The 21,685-nt window shown below is 42.0% G+C and overlaps 1 protein-coding gene across 1 annotated transcript in view; it reads left to right on the plus strand.

Annotated features, from left to right (window-relative positions):
- Nucleotides 1-21,685, plus strand: part of Kat2b (lysine acetyltransferase 2B) — a 96,503-nt gene that overhangs the window by 59,497 nt on the left and 15,321 nt on the right. Inside the window, exons 6-13 of the mRNA XM_048355946.1 lie at nucleotides 341-532; nucleotides 3,900-4,006; nucleotides 9,242-9,364; nucleotides 9,580-9,716; nucleotides 12,648-12,856; nucleotides 14,451-14,577; nucleotides 18,866-18,976; nucleotides 19,863-20,006. Of these exons, the coding sequence (XP_048211903.1) occupies nucleotides 341-532; nucleotides 3,900-4,006; nucleotides 9,242-9,364; nucleotides 9,580-9,716; nucleotides 12,648-12,856; nucleotides 14,451-14,577; nucleotides 18,866-18,976; nucleotides 19,863-20,006 (1,150 nt within the window). The remainder of the gene's footprint in view (nucleotides 1-340; nucleotides 533-3,899; nucleotides 4,007-9,241; nucleotides 9,365-9,579; nucleotides 9,717-12,647; nucleotides 12,857-14,450; nucleotides 14,578-18,865; nucleotides 18,977-19,862; nucleotides 20,007-21,685) is intronic.

A 21,685-nucleotide genomic window follows, 5' to 3' on the forward strand; every position in this document is an offset into this window, starting at 1 on the left:
TTCCACAAGCCTAGTGACATGCTATCATGGGCCCTACTGTCTAGGTAAGGAAGTGGGGACCTAATAACATTAAAGTTTCCAAAGCAAGGTAGTCAGTTAAGTGGCAAAGTGGTCATTTGATCTGAGGACTCACTGCCTGGCAGAGCAGGGTAAACTCAGTTCTTCAGTACTAGTGGGAGAGGGGCAGGCCTGTGAATCTAACTAGCAAGTCACAGCTAGTGACTGGTATCATGGGTCATTGCTGCAGACATGCTTTCTTCTACTGTGGTTAGCCGTGTTTCAAGTCAAATGACCTGGAGGCCGAGGAGATATTGATGGTACTCGTCTCTTCTTGTTGCAGATGGCTGTGTTACTGCAATGTGCCCCAGTTCTGCGACAGTCTACCTCGGTACGAGACCACCAAGGTGTTTGGGAGAACGTTGCTTCGCTCTGTTTTCACCATCATGAGGCGACAACTCCTGGAACAAGCGAGGCAGGAAAAGGACAAACTGCCCCTCGAGAAACGAACCCTCATCCTCACACATTTCCCAAAGTAAGAGACAGAACTCTCCACATTGTTGGTTTGCTTGTTGATAAATACATACACCAAAGATTGCATAAGTAATAAAATCAGGAATGATAGAAAAGCATCCACGGAGGAGAGAGAAAGGACCCTTAGTCCCTTTGTGAATCTTTAGTAAATCTTGTCTTAGCATCTCCCTAGTGCTTTTCCCTCAAACTTGGACCATTTCATATAGTGAGATGCCATTTTGTTTTAGATGTGTCCTTTTTGAGGCTTGAACCCAGGGCCTGGGTGCTGTCCCTTGCATTTTTTTCCAGGTTGGTTGGTATTCTACCACTTAAGCCATAGCTCCACTGCCAGAAAACCAACATAGGAGATAGATGACCTGAGCATTTTAGTGTTTTCTGAAGCACTTAAAGTTTGAATGTCACCCTTAATCATATTGTGATTTCTGAGCATGCTAATATATTCAGTGGCTGTCTTTCAGATAGCTGGAGTTCCTTTCAAAATATTAAAGCCATTTTACTTATTTCACCATTACAGTTGCCACATAAGTAGCATTTTATATTTTTAGGCCTTAGTTGTCGTTCTTCCAAGGGTCAAAGGACAAAGAGGGGCTCTCCCACCCCAGCATTCCCATACACCTGTTAGGGTAGTAAAAGAGAAATTTTAATTACTTTGCATAGTAATTTTTTTTTCTCCATAGCCAATGCATCTTGCAGATATTTGCTAATTATAGTGTGTTTTGTTCCTTCAACCCATAGTTCTGGCATGCTCATACTATTGAGTTTTCTTTTCTTCTGCTACTAATGGTAGGGTAAAACTACCACCCACTTCTCTTAAATCCCTTTTCATCAAATATGACAACATCTGAGGCCATTAGGGCTTTATACCTACAGCTTTGGCAGTAGAATCATACCTATTGTGGTCTGAAGGAGCTTGCTTGAGTCTCCATCTTCTCTGTTTTGGGGTGAGATCTGGGATCCACATCCCAGCACCCAGTGACCCTATGGGGCCCCTGATTCTCTGATGCATGTTCAAAGTTTGAAAGGAAAATTGTCCCAGAAGAACCACAGACCATAGACAAAGTCACGTAGAGCAAAGAGTTTATTGCCAGCAGGACCGGCAAGGCCAAGTTCCCACAGAGGAGAGGAAAATGGCAGCTGAACTCTCTTTTGGGGGGTCTTATACCTTCATGCAACTAAGGTGGGAGGTGCTCCGCCTGCCCCTCAGGTAGCCACGGGCGGAGTCACATTGCCAAGGGCAGAGCTTATGGGCCAGGAGACATCTATAAGCTTACAAAGTTCACCCCTCCTTTTTGGTTTTCTTTTTTTTTTTTTTTGGCCAGTCCTGGGCCTTGGACTCAGGGCCTGAGCACTGTCCCTGGCTTCTTCCCGTTCAAGGCTAGCACTCTGCCACTTGAGCCACAGCGCCGCTTCTGGCCGTTTTCTGTATATGTGGTGCTGGGGAATCGAACCTAGGGCCTCGTGTATCCGAGGCAGGCACTCTTGCCACTAGGCTATACCCCAGCCCCTCCTTTTTGGTTTTCTATGTTGCCTTTTCTATAACTAGTGCTTTCCTTCCCCAAATCTACATATTATGTACAATTTTCTAAAGTTTGATTTCTGTATTTCATTTATTTATTTAGTTAGTTAGTTATGGTTTCTTTTGTCTTTATTTTATTTCATTTTATTTTGTCAGTTGTGAGGCTTGATTGAACTCGGGGCCTGAGCACTGTCCCTGAGCTTTTTTGCTGAAGACTAGCTCTCTACCACTTTGAGTCCCAGCTCCACTTCTGTGTTTTCTGAAAGTCTCATGGACTTTCCTCCCTGGGCTGGCTTTGAACAGTGATCCTCAGATCTCCTGAGTAACTAGAATTATAGGCGTAAGCCACTAGTGTTGGGCCTGCTTGTGTTGTCCTTTTGAGATGGGTCTTGCTCCATAGCCTAGCCTGCTGAGTGTGGGCATGAGTTACCATCCCCCACTGTGTCATTCTAAACATGGTAAATGTACAGCTTGAAAAACAGTTTAGCGAGTAAAAGACCACCCATAGTCCCACTATGCTAAGATACTTTTAGCTATTCCTATTTAAGTATTAGACAAAAAACAAACAAACAAACCTCTGTAAACCTAGGTGAGACTTGAATGTCTGCCGGTCCAACTACCCTCCCTCACTCCTGCCTTTCTTCTTTCCCTCTCTCCTGCCAACACTGGGACCGGGTGCTATCCTTGAGCTCTTCAGTTCAAGGCTAGAGCTCTACCACTTGAGCCACAGCACCACTTCTGGTGTTTAATTGGAGATGAGAGTCTCATGAACTTTCCTGCCCCAGCTGACTTTGAACCACGATCCTCAGATCTCAGCCTCCTGAATAGCTAGGATTCCAGGCCTAAGCCACCTGCCCCAGCTTAGTATCTATTTCTGTTAACATCTCTAGGTGTTCTCTATGGGCCACCAAAACATGAGATCCATTTGCTTGTTAACAAGGAGGGAAGATAAAATAATAATGAATTGCTGGTCACAATTCTGGCCTCAGTGTTGTATTTGTCGAATATTTTTGTGTGTGTGCACCAGTATTGGGACTTTAATTTAGGGCCTGGAAGCTGTCTGTTTGCCTTTTCACATGAGGCCAGGACTCTACCACCCCCACTTCTGGCTTCTTTGGTGGTTAATTGGAGAGAAGAGTCTCCTGTACTTTACTTCCCCATCTGGCTTTGAGCATAGATCCGCAAATCTCAGCCTCCTGAGTACCCAGAATTACAGTCATGAGCAACCAGCACCTGGCTTAAGTGTGGGAATTTGACATCTATTTAACCTTTCTGTACTTTAGTCTTTTTCATCTCTAAAATGTTTGTAGTAATAGATTCTGTTTCATGCTGTCATTATAACAATCTGGTAAATTAGTGCACATCAACCCCTTCCAACACTGTGTTGCAGTGTAGGTGTGATAAATAAAAATGAAAAACAATGTAACTCAGGGTTGGTATGAGGATTCAGTAAGAACTTTCCAGAACAGTTCAGGCATGAAACAAGCATTCGATGTTAGGCACCTTTTGTGGTAGTAATGATAGCAACAATGGCTGTCAGATGAAGAGCTGGAATAAATATTCCTGTCATGGAGGAAGACAGATGCAGTCCCACTCATGAAATACGTGTGTGTCCTGTGTGGTATCAGTCCACTCAGGGTCAATGAGGATAAATTTATGGGAAGTTGTTTATGCCTTGGAACAGACCAGAACTGCCCAATGATGTCATCATTTTAGTCTGAACTCTCTAGGGTATTTCTGAATTGGAAATGAGACCCTAACATTAAGGGGATTATCAAATGTCTCTAGGAGTTTTACCTCTCTAGTAATACATTAAGGTTTTTTAATTTTAATTTTATTTTTTTATGTTTAGGTTTCTGTCCATGTTGGAAGAAGAAGTTTATAGTCAAAACTCTCCCATCTGGGATCAGGATTTTCTCTCAGTCTCTTCTAGAACCAGTCAGCTAGGAATCCAAACAGGTGAGTTCCTTTCTCCCTCCCTCCCTCCCTCCCTCCCTCCCTCCCTCCCTCCCTCCCTCCCTCCCTCCCTCCCTCCCTCCCTCTGTCCCTCCCTCCTTGCCTTTCTCCCTTCCTTTCTCTTTTCCTTCCTTCCTTTTCTGTTTCTGTTTTCTTTTTCTTTGTGCCAGTACTTGAGTTCAGAAAGCTGGGTACTATCCCTTAGCATTTTTGCTTAACCACTTGAGCCACACCTCTATTTCTGGCTTTTTTGGCTATTAATTGGAGATAAGAATCTCTGCCTGGGCTGGCTTTGAACTGTGATCCTCAGATCTCAGCTTCCTGAGTAGCTAGGTTTATAGGTATGAACCACTGGTACATAGCTACAGGCAAATTTTTTTCACAGAGAGCAGCCAAGAATGTCAACCTGAGTGTTAGCTGTATCTCTCACTGCAATTATTTGTGGTTTTTTTTCATTAGGAAATTGAAGACTAGAGCTCGGAAAACAAATAAAAACCCAAAGCCAAACAGTTTCACAAATCTCCCTTTGCATTATTGTTCATGAGGAGAAAGCAAGTATAGACCAAAATCTTGCAATTATGTTTTGTAGATGAAAAGTGCAGAAGTAAACTAAATAGTTAAAATAGTAATATGTGCAGGAAGGTGTGGCTTGTCCATTACAATTGAATGGGAAGTGTAAAATACCAGGCAGCTCTGCCTTGTAGCCAAACACTGACTCTTTCTGAAGATGCTTAAAGGCCTAGTCAGTGGCTGTCTGTACCTAGGAATTGTCTCACTCTGGCCATTTCATCCATGGCGTCTTTTTCATGCACGAATTTACTATGAGGGTAATGGTGGTAGTGGAAGAAGAGAGTGGTCTTGGGTCTCAGGATGTGAAATGTTGGCTCCAGTAGGCTGGTGGCTTCAAATGGCGTCCTGTAAGGGAGGGAAAGGGCTGCCTTTTTGGAGTCATTGTGGTTCCTGCCTTTGGCATGAGGAAAGACTCAGTGGAGTCAGGTAGAAATGCCAGCACATGAATTGATTGCTGGCTATGGAGAAAGACAGAAGGCTTTGCTTTGACAGCAAGGTTTGTTTTTTAGATCTCTAGCTATTGATAGGGTGTTGACTTAGGATGGCTGCAAAGGTAATTTTGTTCTTTCTTAAGAAGAATTTTAGGCATAATTTACCTATTATAAAACCTCATGATGAAACCCACTAGGCACTATGTTGTAAATGTAGTATGCAACTTAGGGAGGAGGGAAGCCAGGAGGGGTAAAACTAGGACAGAATGAGGAAGGGGATGACACCATTCAAAAGGAAATGTACTCATTACCTACATTACCTTTCCAAAAAAATTTTTAAAATAAAAAAAACTTGTCTTTTTTTAGTATGTCACAGGGCACTGGGTTTTATGTTTTTATTTATTTTTTGTGCCCATATTGGGGCTTGAACTCAGGCAATGTCCTTGAGCATTTTGTTCAAGGCTTGCACTCTACTCTACCACTTGAACTACAGCTACACTTCTGGTGGCTAATTGGGGGTAAGAATCTCATAAACCGTCCTGCCAGGACTTGAACCAAGGTCCTTAGATCTTGGCCTCATGAGCAGCTAGGATTACAGGTGTATGCAACAGATGCTAGGCTATCATGAGTTTTGACATACACAGTTGGGTAGCCATCATTACCAGCAGTATGGTACAGTTGCACTACTCTGGACAGATTCTCTATAGCCCTTTGTAGGCCATTCATTGTCCTACCCCAGCCTTGGCAACTTTTCATCTGATATTTATTCCTATAGTCCAGTCTTTTCCAGAATATCAAGTGGAAAATATCATACAATATATAGCTTTTTGAGTCCAATTACTTTCAGTTAGCAAAACCACTTGAGAAGTTTAATTATTATTTTAAAATCTACTGCCCAAGCTTGGACATATGTAATTAAATCCCTATCAACCACAGTGCTTAGGGAATGAGGTATTTTGATTTGGATCAACACCTGTTTTGTTTGAATGTTTGCTACCAAAAATCATCTTGTTTCCTTTTTGCTTTACTTTAGGTTGTAATTTTATGTTTCTTTTTTTTTTCCTATTTATTGTCAAAGTGATGTACAGAGAGGTTACAGTTTCATACATTAGGCCTTGGGTACATTTCTTGTACTGTTTGTTACCTCCTCCCTCATTCCCCCCTCCCCTCCCCCTGTCACTCTACCCCCCATGAGTTGTTCAGTTGGTTTAGGCCAGATGGTTTTGCAAGTACTGCGTGGTTCCTGGAGCTGTCCCCTGCATTACTCTTTGGACCTGTGTGATTCATTTCATCTTTGTCCTGATCCCACCAAGTATTCAATTGCCATCTCTCCTCTCCCACAGCTACCCAAATCCACCTGTTTCCTGGCAAGCACTAGATCTCCCTCCTTCCAGACTTTCCTAGAATCTTTTGTGTGGTGGTGGGGGGGTGGTGAGGGGAGGGTGGACCAGTACTAGGAGTTAAACTCAGAACCTCAAACTCAAGGCATTCTCTCTTGGCATTTTCTGCTCAAAGCTGGTGATCTACCACTTCAACCACACCACCATTTCCACCTTACCCTCCCAGCTTTTTGGTGGTTAATTGGAGATAAGAGTCTCATGGACTTTCTTGCCTAGACTGGCTTGGATCCACAATCCTCAGATTTTAGCCTCCTGAGTAGCTAGGGTGAATGGTGTGAGCCACCAGAACCCAGCTTTCCTAGAAACTGGACTGTATGTGTCCTGATCTGAGTGGTGAAACACCACTGTACAATGGAATGACTAATGGATATTTGTAATGTAATTATTTGTGATCATTATAAGATAATGTGATCATAGTCTGGGTTGCTGCTGGACATTGGGGACTTTTTTAAGCTCTTAGGTGATTTTAATGTGCAATTGTATCTGAGAACTATAGTGTAATGTCATACTCATGTTGTCTTAGGTCCGTATTTTTCTCTAATATGAATGCAACTCTTAGATGGAAAGAGGCTCAGTTTTGCCACCACAACAATAACAGGTACTTTCATGGAGTGCTTTGCCTCTGAAGCTTCCTTCCTGTCTTTAAGCCTCTTGAAATGCTCTAGGAAACTAGAATTAATATCGCTTTTTTCTTTGAAGACATAGAAGCACAGAGAAGGTCAACCAGTTGCCCCAGATTAGAGTTTCTATGAGATGGTATTGTCTTCCACTCCCACACTAGTGCCTGACTCCTACAGGACATGAGAAGCCAGAGCAAGCACTAAGTGCTCTCCCGTGGTGTGGGCTAGTGTTCAGCGTTGTTGCCAGCTTGGGGAGAGAATGAGCAGAGAAAGAACACTGCTTCCTCCCTGAGGCATGGAACATCAAAGCTGTTCAGCAGGGTCCACTTAGTTCTCTTATTGAGGGCCTCTGGAGAGGGCTGCTTTGTGAGCAAGAACTCCCTTTGATCTGTGCCTGCTCAAAACCCTGTCTGTCTGTTCAACTTCTGGCCACATGTTATCTGCCATTCCATACACAGGCTAGCCAAGGCAGCGGTTATCTCTGGCTATATGGGAGTTTTATGCTTATTTTTGTTTGTTTCTAAGATTGTGCCCAGTTTAGCCAAAGAATACACTTTAGTCTTAACCTGAAGGCTATCAGCATCAAGCTGTCTTCTGTTTCGTAGTAATTGCAATGTGTTCTCTTCAGGGTAGAGAAGAGTGTAATTGTCTTCTTAATTGGCATGTCTGCACACCCATGCAACTGTGAGAATGGCATTCATAATGATGGCTCTAAAGTTTTGCAAGATACTCTTAAGATGTCTTCTGAATCACCCACGCTTCCTCTTTGATAAGATCCATCTCAGTGTACTTGGAAATTCAGAAGGCCTGTGTACTGCAAGGAAAAAAAAATAAAGCCTGTCACTTAAGTGGATTTTATTTTGGAGACCTTTCTGGTGTTTGAACTCAGGAACTTGTGCTTTATAACTTGAGTCACCCCTTCAGCCTTGGGTTTCCCCTGATTATTATTATTATTATTATTATTTGTTGGTCCTGGGCCTTGGACTCAGGGCTTGAGCACTATCCCTGGCTTCTTCTTGCTCAAGGCTAGCACTCTGCCACTTGAGCCACAGTGCCACTTCGGGCCATTTTCTATATATGTGATGCTGGGGAATCGAACCCAGGGCCTCATGTATACAAGGCAAGCACTCTTGCCACTAGGCCATATTCCCAGCCATTATCTTTTTTTTTGGCCTTGAACTCAGGGCCTTAGCACTGTCCCTGGCTTCTTTTTGCTCAAGGCTAGCACTCTGCCACTTGAGCTACAGTGCCACTTCTGGCCGTTTTCTATATATGTGGTGCTGAGGAATCGAACCCAGGGCTTCATGTATACGAGGAGGGCACTCTTGACACTACCGTATTCCCAGTCCACTCCCCTGGTTATTTTTTTAAGACAGCGTTTTTCTTTCTGCCTAGATGTGTGTGCCTGAGCCACGCTCTGCCTCCTTCCAGCCTTTCTGTAGTTGCTGGGATCATAGGCACACACCACAGTGGCCAGGGACGCCATGGAAATGGAGTCTCATCAACTTTCCTGCTGGGGCTAACCTAGTGTCTTGATTCTCCCATCTCAGCCTCTGCGATAGCATGAGATGACAGGTTCTCCTATGGGTTAAGAAGGAGGTTTGGGGAGTTTTGCTGCCCCAGGCTTTATTATTTTTTTTTTTTGGCCAGTCCTGGGCCTTGGACTCAGGGCCTTAGCACTGTCCCTGCCTTCTTCCCGCTCAAGGCTAGCACTCTGCCACTTGAGCCACAGCGCCGCTTCTGGCCGTTTTCTGTATATGTGGTGCTGGGGAATCGAACCTAGGGCCTCGTGTATCCGAGGCAGGCACTCTTGCCACTAGGCTATATCCCCAGCCCCCCAGGCTTTATTTTTAAGTAATTTTTTTTTTTTGCCAGTCCTGGGGCTTGAACCCAGGGCCTGGATGCCTTCCCTTAGCTTTTTTACTCAAGACTAGGCTTTAACACTTGAGCCACAGCTCTACTTTCTGATTTATGGTGGTTAGTTGAAGAATCTCACAGGCTTTCTTGCCCAGGCTGTCCTTCAACTGAGATCCTCATTTCCAAGCCTCCTGAGTAGCTAGGATTACAGGTGTGAGCCATCAGAGCCCCGCTTATCTTCTTATTATCTTGATGCCATGTGGTTTTTAGTTTAAAGATGACTTTCTGTGGTGTTGGTCTCAGGTGTTCTTGCCTATGGAAGTAGTAATCTCATAATTTCTTTTCCTTTTCTTGGGGCAGTTATTAATCCACCTCCTGTGGCTGGGACAGTGTCATACAACTCAAACTCATCTTCCCTCGAGCAGCCAAACGGAGGGAGCACGAGTCCTGCCTGCAAGTCATCTGGGCTTGAAGCAAACCTAGGTAAGCTCTTAAGCAGGGTAGGAGAGATGGAGAGAATGGGTCTGCCGTTGGCAATTCTTATAACCCCTTCCTTCTCTCCCATCCTCCACCGCCTCCCTTTCCTCTGTCGAAGAGGGTGTTCACCTTCCTACCCTCAACTCTGTTTGGAAATTAGTTGCATCAGTGGGCATTCACACTTTGTTTTATGTTTATTTTTTAAATTTTGATTGTTGTAGGAGAGAAGAGGAAAATGAATGACTCTCACATTCTAGAAGAGGCCAAAAGACCCCGGGTTATGGGGGATATACCAATGGAGTTGATCCATGAGGTCATGTCCACCATCACAGACCCTGCAACCATGCTCGGGCCTGAGGTGAGCAGGGTAAATGGCAACTGGGGTCTGGTAGGCCTCTTTCTTCCTGGTCTTCTGGCCACTTAAGCGCTCAGAAATGAAGCCCTCTGTTCTCAGCAGAGAGCCAGCCTGCTGTCAGGTTTGCATGAACACTGGTGATCCAGGTGGGGAGGGCAGGATTGGCTAGTCAAGAGGTGATTTCCCTTGAAGAATATCACATCACGGAGCCTCATGCTAATAATCAGTTGCAAACTTTCTTATCTTGAAGTATTTCTAACCCGGAAAATGTTGCAAAATATCTATGGTAAAAAGAAAATTCCTGGACTTCTAGATCCCTCTAGTTGTTAACATTAGGCCCCATTTCACTCTTACCTTCTGCCTTTCTCTCTTGTGAACCATTTGGAATGACATCAGAGTTGAAGACAGATGAAAACACTTCACCCCTAGTTTTCATAGGAGTAAGGCTATTCACTTACAAAATCACAATGCAGTTAGCACTCAGAAAATTTAGCTTGGAAAATTAGCACCCTTAGCAAAGTTAGAAAATTTGGTTATAAAAATTTCTGCTATAGGGTTGGCAAACTGTAGCCCACAAACTGGATGTAGCATTCTTGCATTATTCCCTCCCTCCCTCCCCCTCCTACCTTGTATTAAAATTTTTCTGACCCTGGTATAATATACATCCCATATCTAAATTCCCCATCAGTCTAAATGGTGTCTTTTGTCACATTTGTTGCTGTTGGTGAAGGATCAGTGAGGGAAGAAAGCATTGCATCTAACTTTTATTTCTTTATCCCTTTAGTCTCTCTCTTTTGAGGGGCGGGGGTCGCGGGCAATGATACAGGTTGAACCCACAGCCTTGCTATGCAAGAAAAGCACACTACACTCAGCTATAGTCCTAGTCTGTTAAATCTCCTTTAATCTAAAACAATACGTTTCCAGCTTTTTCTTAGTCTTCTGATATGTTGTTAATGATTCTTGGTCACCAGTTTCGCAGTCTATTTGACTTTGCCTTTGTAAAGTGGTTATTAGATTCAAGCACTTCGAGTAAAAGTATTGGCACTATCTTGTTACATGGTATCTATGGAAGATGGCTTAAGCTGTTTTTCACAACTCCAGGAAAAGAAGAAGAAATGACCCGAATATATATATTCCCTAGTCCTGGTGCTTGAACTCCTACTTGGGCACTGTCCCTGAGCTTCTTTTGCTCAAGGCTAGCACTCTACCACTTGAGCCACAGCATCACTTCTGGCTTTTTCTGTTTATGTGGTGCTGAGGGATGGAACCCAGGGCTTCATGCACGCTAGGCAAGCACTCTACCACTAAGCCACATTCCCAGCCACGAGATATTATTTTTTATAAACAACTTTTTATATCTTCTTTCTATGGCTCTACTTGATAAAAATATTAGTTTTTGTTTTGCCATATGTTTTTAGGTATTTATCATGTGATGTTGAGGTTAACTCGCAGAACTGGACTGTTTTGGTAGAACTATCTCCTCATGGACTAGGGTTAAAGCTCAGAAACAGAGTGCTTGCCTAGCCTGCATCAGGCCCTAGCACCATGAAAAAGTTAATAATAAAGCTGGGCACTGATGCCTTATGCCTGTAATCCTAGTTACTCACTCAGGAGGTTGAGATGTGAGGATTGTGGTTGAAAGCCAGCCCCGGTAGAAAATCCTGTGAGACTTGTTTCTCAAATTCTTCACCACAAAGCCAGAAGTGGAGTTGTGTCTCAAGTGGCAGAGTGCCAGTCCTGAGTGAAGAAAGCGAAGGGAGAACACTATGCCCTGAGTTTAACCTCCAGCGCTGCCCCCTCAAGTTAATAATAACAGATCTCATCGGAAGATTATTCTTCCCCATTGTGATAGCTAGTCGCTGAGGATGTCAAACTGTAGTTCTTCTCGTCTCTTTGTCTTTTAAGGATTTAATAGCTTCACTGATTAGCTGATCTTCGTGTTTCAAGTTCTAAAGTGGAATGCAATCAATCAACATTGTTGAAATCTGTTAGGTGAATTTAGTAGTGTGCTGAACTGGCTGGTGCTGGCTCATGGAAGCAAGCAGTTAAATTTTAGGAATTTTGTAAGCTGGTTGCTGAATAGCTTGGTGGCTTGAAATTGGCCACAGTGGTACCTGGTCACATGGTCACCCAGCCTACTGTACACCAATGAAATCAGCCAAGTGCTACCAGTTAGGACTTTTCCTCCCTGAAGAGCTGTTTGTGAAACATTTATTTCCCTGCCCTGCACTGATGGATTCAATAAGACTAGGAACACAGAGTACCAGCCCTTGCTGTGATGTGTGCTGTGGTTCAGTGAGGGTCAACAGATACTTCCTTGGAAAGAAAACTGTCCTCGGAAAAGAGGTGGTAAAATAGGAATGTGACTGCTACTGTTTGGGCTCTTATGAGAATTTGGGGTCTGTTATCACAATGGATCTTTTAAAGCTAAAGTGAATGAAATTATTATTAAACAAAACAAAACAAGGGACAAACTATGGCCCATAGGCCAAATGTGATTTGCTCTGTTTTATTTCATGTTCTAGATAAAGTCTTAGCTGGAGTGCTATTACACATATTCTTTCAGTATACCTATTCTTCAACAGAGCATCTATAACTGCCTTTGTACAGTCATAACAGTTGAATAGTGAAGATAGAGATCTTAAGCCTCAATAAGTCTAAAATATATTTTGTCTCAGGCATATAATAGAAAACTTGGCCGATGGCTTATCTGGCACCCTGGGGGTCCTCAGATTTCTCCCAGTGCTTTACTTATCTTTTCTATCTTGTCTTTGTGACTTGAGGAATGTGTGTGTGTGTGCGTGCGTGAGAGTGTGTGCGTGTGCATGTATTCAGGGCTCTCAAAGTCTGTAAACAAAGAAGAGAAGCTTTGATGTGCCATTGCCTTCACAGAGTAGCTGTGTATGTGATCTTTTCCTGTCTCCTGCATCCCAGACCAATTTTCTGTCAGCACACTCAGCCAGGGATGAGGCGGCAAGGCTGGAGGAGCGCAGGGGTGTCATTGAATTTCACGTGGTTGGCAATTCTCTGAACCAGAAGCCAAACAAGAAGATTCTGATGTGGCTGGTTGGTCTACAGAACGTGTTTTCTCATCAGCTGCCTCGGATGCCAAAAGAGTACATCACACGGCTTGTCTTTGACCCGTAAGCTGAGCCTTACTCTTTGTTTTCCCTTAGTTCCCCCCGCCCCCTGGATCTCAGGGCTTGGACACTGCCCTCAGGGCTGGTGTACTACCACTTGAATCACAGCTGCACTTCTAGCTTCTTTATTGGTAGTTAATTGGAGATCAGTGTCTCATGGAATTTTCTACTCAGGCTGGCTTCGAACTGTGATCCTCAGATCTCAGCCTGTTGAGTAGCTAGGATTACAGGCATGAGCCACTGGTGTCCAGCTTAAATGTTCTTGTTAATAGTAACATGCTTTGTATTTTAAGTTTCCAGTTGGCTATCCTGTGCTCCATTCATTATAGCAACATATACACTAAGAAGCTGTATTACTTTCTTGGTAATCTACCCATTCTTGGTTTTAGAGTCTTAACTAGCTACTGTTGTTGCTCAGCTCTGTAAAAGCTGGGGAAATTATTGAGATATAAGAAATCTATTCGTTAAAAAATCCACAAAAAGCAGGACGCTGGGTAGCTCACCCTTGTAATCCTAGTTACTCAGGAGGCTGATATCTAAGGATCACATTTCAAAGCCAGCTGGGACAGGAAAGTCTGCGAGACACTTACCTTCAATTAACCACTAGAAAACTGGAAGTGGTGCTGCAGCTCAAATGGTTGAGGGCTAACCTTGAACTGAAGAGCTCAGGGACAATGCCCAGGCCCAGGGTTCAAGCCCCACAACTGACCAAAAAACAAAGAAAAACCACACAGAAAAACACCAAAAAAAACTAAACTTGTATAATTGGATATATTTTAGCTTACCATACATCGAACCAGCTGGACTAGGATCCTTGAATGTGACAATTTCAGAGTATGCTTTATCCAGAGACGGTCTCATGTGATTCCATAATACAGAACATGACTGACTGTGCATTTGAATCACATGTTCTTTTCTATAATTAATATATATGTATACATAATATAATATTTATTTATTTTTGGTACTGGTTCTTGGTCTTGAACTCAGGGCCTAGGCACTGCCCTTGAGCTTTTATGCTCAATGCTAGTGCTCTACCACTTAAATCATAGCTCTACTTTTGGCCTTTTTGGTAGTTAGTTGGAGATAAGAGTGTTATGGGTTTTCCTACCCACACTGGCTTTGGATTGTGATCATCAGATCTCAGCCTCCTGAGCAGATAGGATTATAGGCATTAACCGCTGGTGCCCATCTCTGTAATGTTTCTGAGTAGGAATAAACTGCAGAAATGTGTATCACATCTGTCACGACTTTGAGCTCTCCTCTTGACTCTGCCATGGTTCTCCGAATGTGGGGTATGCCAGTTCCCAAATACTTCCTCACATACTTTCTTGCTACTTTTAGACATCCAACACTTGTTAGGGGACATTCAGTTTTGTCCTGGGGACATTCACTTTTGTCCTGGTGGGTGCTCTCGTGTTGTCTCTTGTTGTCAGATTGTTGTTTCAAACAATCTAGGTAAAAGTGTAGTGGCTAGATTGAAGGAAGTTCCCACAGAAATTCAAGAGCTATCTCCCTCTTGGCTAGTTAATAACCACCCAAAGCTTATTTATATAACCAAGATTGGTAAGACTTTGACATACTTTTATCCTTTCAGGAAACACAAAACCCTCGCTTTAATTAAAGATGGCCGTGTTATTGGTGGTATCTGTTTCCGTATGTTCCCATCCCAGGGATTCACCGAGATTGTTTTCTGTGCTGTAACTTCAAATGAGCAAGTCAAGGTAAGGAAAACCCAGGGTCTCAGAAGAAAATCAGGGTGTGGGATTCTCATTGAAGCTGTGAAGCTTGGGGCAGCTCTTTCCATTCTGTGTTCAGAGAAGACTGCAAGTAGTGTTCATTCATGATTTTCTGAGACAAGTCTCACTGTAACTGTGTGTTTGTGTAAGAGAGACGAGGGGAAGAAAAGGGGAAAGTGGTTTCTGACCAATACATAGGGTTGTCAAAAGGCTTTGATAGGCCTTCTGTCAAATTAAGCCACCCTCACTGTGCAATCCATGATGCACCTGAATTGTAATCTGTAGCCAGTGAAGAGAGCTTTGAAAGTAACGCTGTGCTTATTGTTAACATTAAAATACACACACACACACACACACAAACACACACACACCTGGTGTCACCAAGCCACCATAAAGGTTGTGATTAATGTGGCTTACGAAGGTGATTTAGCCAATTAGAGTACAGAAAGATTCTATGATTCCTAAAGTACTTCTATAAGGGAAGCCATGAAGAGTTTGAGTACATTCATGAACCAGTGTTTATGTCGGGTTTGGAATGTGTTGGAGTTTTTGCCCTCCTTGTTAACTTACCTCCCCTTATCTTGGGCATGAATCCCTTCCTCCCTGGCAGGTGTGGCTGTGTTTTATTGCTGTTGTAGCTAGACAACCCATGTGACAGAGAGGTCCCATCTAGACTATGTAATGTCATCCTCTGTTGCTATGAGGAAAAAGGGAATCTGAAATGTATCCTAAGAAGATTATGCATTTAGTATTCAGGGAGCTCTGAAAGTTGTCATGGGAAATATTGTTGTTGGTGATGGAAAGACGAGAAGAATGATTGCATGGTCTAAGATAATGTCCAATAGAAGCCTATTGCAACCTGAAATGTTGCAATGATTGCATAGATGAGCTACTAAATCTTCTAGTAGCCACATTTTTAAGAGAAGCAAGTGGGAACAGGTGAGATTAGTTATTAATAATATTTTGTTTTGCCCATAATTCAATGTTAGGAAATATTTTTGAGTCCATTTGTGTTCTTTTTTGTCTTGATATTTTGTTACTAAGTCTTTGAAATCAATTGTATAGTTTATGTTTCTAGCAGGTATCAGTTTGATGAGCTATATTTCAAAGGCCCAAGAGACACATGTGGCCAGTGGCTTCTGTATTGGGCAGTGCAGGATGAGAGACATGGTTGATTTCTTCATCTCCAAAGAAACTGTGTCATTCACAAAAACACAGAATGAGTGTTCTCTGTTCAAAGGCATTGGGACCCTTTGATTTTGTTAACAGCCTTGCTGTGTGGTCACAATCCCCATCGTAGCTTCTGTGAGGTGTTTATTCTCACAAAGCACAGTGGAGGTATGTGTCTTAGACATCCAGGACCAAATATAAGTCAGGTCTTAGCATTTCTCATTTGGATTGGGGAAATAGAGAACCAAATTTGCTGGAGACTGTTTTCCAAGGGATTCTGAGAGTATGTCCTTAAGTGGTATTATTTGTACTGTTATCATTCTTCCCTCCCTCAGCAAAATGAGAAATGTTCAAGTATCCAGATGTTTCTAAACATCCAGAGTTTAGGACTTTAAGGCAAATTTTAACTGTTCATAGAGAGAAAGATTGTATAATATTTACTTTCCCTCCCTCCCTCTCTCCCTTCCTACTATGTAACTCAGGCTAGCCTTGAACACTTGATTCTCCTACCTCCCTCCTTCCCAGTGCTGAGATTACAGTCATGGCCATAATGCTTAGTTGTATAAATTGTGCTTTTAGAGATCGTTATAGCAAGAACCAGACACTGGTGGCTCACATCTGTAATTCTACCTACTCAGAAGGCTGATATCTGAGAATTGTGGTTCAAAGCCAGCCCAGGCAAGAAAGTCCTTGAGACCCTTATTTCCAATAAACTACCATAAAGCCAGAAGTAAAGCTGTGGCTCAAGTGGCAGAGAGCTAGCCTTGAGCAAAAAGAGCTCAGGGATAGTCCTCAGGCCCCGAGTTCAAGCCCCCCACCCCCCTGCAGAGATAGCTATAGCAAGCACCTTGTTTGGAAAGGTTAATTAAGGTTGATTTGGACATTTTTAGGGATACTACAGGGAAACAAAATATATTTAGTATGAGTTGTTACTTTGTCTTACTTCTTTTAACAAGGGCAGTTTATTTTATTCCCCATACTGTAAGTTTATAAAGACTTGAAGGAAGTTGGAGAAATGTCATAAACACAGAAGAAAGCCCTAAAAGAATAAAGCCACTTCTTGTTGATGATCTGAAAGTGTAGTTTTAGAAAATGAAGATTAGTGTTACAGAATAGAGCAGAATGAACAAACTGATGGAACATATTATGTATATGTATACTGGTTATGTTACTTTATTAGGGACCAACTATTGAGTACAAATAGGAGTGGGAAAAACAGTTATAGCATTGTTTTCCTGTCTTTTCATTGTCTTGTGTCTCTAGTTAATGATTAATGACCAACTCCTGAGCCAGCTATTGCCCTAGATGCTTACATTTTCAAAGGCATCTGCTAGCCCCCATCACTGGAACAAACAATGGGATGAAACTCAATGAATCCCAGTGCCAGTAGCACTTACTTGTGATAACAGCAAATCTGTATTTACTATATTAAATTTATATTATATATGTATACTATATATTATATATTTATATTATTTTATATTTATATTATTTTAAATTTATATTTAAAATTATGTTGAGAGGCTAGAGGTGTGGCTGAAGTGGTAGAATACTAGCTGAGCAAGAGCAAGGCCTTAAGTTCAAACCCCAAAATAGTGTGTGTGTGTGCGCACGTGCTTGTGTTTCTGTCTGTGTCTATGTCTGTGTATAAATAAAATAAAATTTTATCTAGTCATTTAGGTGAATTAAGATTATATATTCCTGTGAATAAGATTTTCATATGAATTTATCTGGTTCAAAAAATATATAAAAGGGCTGGGGATATGGCCTAGTGGCAAGAGTGCTTGCCTCGTATACATGAGGCCCTGGGTTCAATTCCCCAGCACCACATATACAGAAAACGGCCAGAAGCGGCACTGTGGCTCAAGTGGCAGAGTGCTAGCCTTGAGCAAAAAGAAGCCAGGGACAGTGCTCAGGCCCTGAGTCCAATCCCCAGGACTGGCTAAAAACAACAACAACAAAAAACAAAAACAAAAAATACATAAAAGGTAATATTTGAAAATATACCTGAAGCACCATATCAGATTTAGAATATGTTTTTCATTTTAAAACTCCTTGGTCTTGATAAGTTTAAAATTATATAGCTAACAATTATATAGCTACTTAGCTGTATAAAATTATATAGTTAAAATTATATAGCTAGTGTGTTCTGGCCACTTGGAGTTTCTGGCCTTTTCTGGTCCTCTTTGTTCTTTTGTTCTTTGTTTGTTTGTTTTTTGTTTGTGACAAAGACTCAAAGTCTGTACCTGTTTACCTGATGCTTTTTCTCATGGGCTAGCAATCTACTAAGCCATGCCTCTGATCCCATCAGGTCTTTCTTGAAAAGGTCTGATGATAGCAAATTAAAAATTCTGTGTATGCTGGATGCTGGGGCTCAGGTCTGTAATTTTAGCTACTCAGAAGGCTGAGATCTGAGGATCACAGTTCAAAGCCAGGGCAGGCAGGAAAGTCTTATCTTCAATTAAACACCAAAAAAGCTGAAAGGAGAGCTGAACTCAAGGGGTAGAGCCACTAGCCTTGAGCAAAGAAGCTCAGGGACAGCACCCTGATCCTGAGTTCAAGTCCCAGAACTGTCCCCTCTCCCCTAAATTCTATGTATGAGACACAGTAATTTTAGAAGGCTTGATATTTTATAATACAGAGCTAAACACTTGGATTGGTAAATATTCTAGTGATCATTAGCACTTTTCATTTATATTCCTTTTAAAAACTAAGATTCTAAAATACTTTCAAAATTAAGCAGAAATTCCTTAAAAATATTTACTCCAGGAAGACTTAATGTTTTAGCTAGGAATTTTTGTATCTGAGTTTGTTGTCTTAGTATGTGTTATTGTCAAAGAAGCAAAAATGTATTTTCCTTTTTTTATCTTGAACCAAGAATTTTGATTTTTTTTGTAGTTCTGTACCTCATTTTCAAAGTTCAGAATTGTTAAAAAAAATTGTTAAAATTAGATTTCCTCCAGGAAAGCCTCTGTTGGCAAAATATGTTATGGTCAACATATATATATCTCCAAACTCTTCAGTTTGCCAATACTTCCTGGCAAGTTTGTAGGATTTTCTTTACTCCAATAATGTATTTGTCTGCATGCGAACTTGTACACAGGGCTATGGAACACACTTGATGAATCATCTGAAAGAATATCACATAAAACACGACATCCTCAACTTCCTCACGTATGCTGATGAATATGCAATTGGATACTTCAAGAAACAGGTGAGTGTCCCTGTGTGGCCATGTTCAGGTGAAGTCTGTGAGAGAGAGAGAAAGAGAGAGAGACAGAGACAGAGAGAGACAGAGAGACACAGAGAGACACAGAGAGACACACACACAGAGAGAGAGAGAGAGAGAGAGAGAGAGAGAGAGAGAGAGAGAGAGAGAGAGAGAGAGAGAGAGAGAGAGACAGACTTCTGCTTCCCTGATAGGCAAGCTGGACCATGGGGGAATGGTCCTTGTCATCCGGGAAAGATGGGAAAGATGGGGAGGGTCCACAGTGGGCAGACTGTGGCTTAGGTATGAATCACAGCAGGAAGTAAGACTTTATCCTAAAAATAACCAGTGGATGCGTAGCTTAGCATTTCATTCCAGTTTAACAAGATTGAGGCTCTGAGTTCAAACCCCAGTAGTACTACCAAAAATATAAAAACATTCTTAAGACACATTTAAATTTTCCAATGGCCATTGTTATTAAGTAAAAATTAATTTCCAGGCTGCCACTGTGATCCTTCCAATTTCAATCTCCTATGTACCTTGAGATGTCAAGTGTGTGTTCTTGTGCTCAGTGATGGGTTGAGAAGGGATCATGTGCTTGTGCTTCCCAGAAACTACTATACTCTGATTCTCAGCCTACCAAGTAACTAGGATTACAGTGGTAGGGGCCACTGGTGCCCTGTTATTTGGGTCATTTTCAAGTGTTACATAACTTCCTATTTGCACTGTGCGAGTGACATGGGTAGTTTTCAAGCCAATCCTCTTCCTATAGTATTTCAAGGAGATGGGAAGGAAGCATGCTGGAGTCCTTTCTCAGTGCCTGGCCATAGTTAGCACTCAGTAGTAGCTCTGTGATCCAGTGTCTGTATGAACTAATGGATTTGCTTTGCAGGGTTTCTCCAAAGAAATTAAAATACCCAAAACCAAATATGTTGGCTACATCAAGGATTATGAAGGAGCCACGTTAATGGGATGTGAGCTAAATCCTCGGATTCCATACACAGAGTTTTCTGTCATCATTAAAAAGCAGAAGGAGGTGAGTACTGACTGAGCTTTAAATACTCTCCAGGGTCACCTTTGTTGAGGTAGATGGTGTTTCATTTGGGTTCCATGTATATTTGTCTAATGCTATTATAATCTGTTTGCCTGGCTCCTTTCTGGGTCACTAATCCTAAAAGGGTCAACCTAAACTGTATAATACACAATGATATGTTTTCTCATTTCCTGCCAAAAGCTTTTACATTCTGGCCTCAGTCATCCTTCTCTCTCCTACATCTTCTCCCTCCTCCCTCTTTCCCTCTCTCCTTTCCTTTTCTCTTTCCTTTCCTTCTCTCATCCCCCCTCCCCTCTCCCCTACCCCCACTCTCCTCTCAGTTTACATCAGTTATACAGAAGGGGATTTTATTGTTTTATTTCTACATGTATTTATAATATATTCCACTCTAATCCCCTCTACCACTCTTCTTTCCCTTTTCCTGAAACCATTTCCACAGCTCTCATTGCTCTATTTTCATAGTTGCAAATGATCTGCTTCAACTCTCCCTACCTCTTTCATCCTCCTCATTAGCCCAGCTCCCTTCCTGTCAGTACTCACCCCCAGCAGTCGGCTTCTCTTGTCTACGCCCCCATTTCTCTATTGAGGATCTTTGTGCTGTTTTCATATATACTTACAGTGTATTTCAAAATTATTCTGCCTCTATCCTTTTTAGCTCCCCCTTCTTCTTTTTCTTGTAAGCCATCCCTTAGACTCAGGTTCTATGTTTATCCATAAGTAAGTAGTTTTCTATATGGGTATGTATGTGTATGTACATGTCCATAAGTATGTATGTCTTTCAGGTCTCGCCTTCCACATATGAGTGAAAACATACAATATTTGGTTGTTTGAACTAGGCTTGTCTCATTCAACATTTGTTTGTACCTCTTTCCCTTCATTCTATTTGAATTCTCCACAAGCCATGCTGACACTTCACCTCTTGCCTGCCCACCCTTTTCCCCAGACGTGCAAGGCAGACCCCCTGCCTCAGATCCAGGCCCTTCTCTGCTCTCTTCTACCCCTGCTTCCACTCTTCCTGTCTGGATTCTAATAATTCATGTTCCAAAGTCAGTATTGTAGTGCATGCTCACCTCTCCTTTTAATTCTCTTCAAGTTCTGAAGGCTTCTCTTTCTAAATATGAAGTGTTTTGTGATTTGACATCTGAGTTACGTGTTTCATGCATCTTGAACAGTGAAAGAAAGGCTTAGATGGAAGGACATAGGCATTTTAAACTTCCCTAAAGCAGAACAAACAAATCAAACAGAAACAACTATATAAGAAGAGTCCACACTCATTAAGAAATTAATGCACATTTTGGTTTAATCCCAGTACCACTCTGGAGTTTAGTTTGTTGTTCAGGAATTAGTTGGGGTCTATGCCAGTCCACATCAGTTCCACTTGACACTTCTGTTGTTCATTTGAACGCACACTTCTCTAGCAAATCACCGGAGAAACGCATCTTGTCTTTGGCCTACCTTTACTTCTTGCTTTCTGCAAACACACTTAATCCTGGTTCGTAGTGGCTTAGCCACCAGTCAGGTTTTACCCACATTCACAGCCAACAAGCTTGTTTGATTTGATTTGTTTTCCTTGATCTATAGCAACTCAAACTTGTTTTTCTGCTTCTATAAAAGTGAGCAAATTGACATTTTATGTTAAATTAGAAAACTAAAAACAAATT

Source organism: Perognathus longimembris, chromosome 10, assembly GCF_023159225.1.
Source record: "Perognathus longimembris pacificus isolate PPM17 chromosome 10, ASM2315922v1, whole genome shotgun sequence".
Classification (NCBI taxonomy): domain Eukaryota; kingdom Metazoa; phylum Chordata; class Mammalia; order Rodentia; family Heteromyidae; genus Perognathus; species Perognathus longimembris.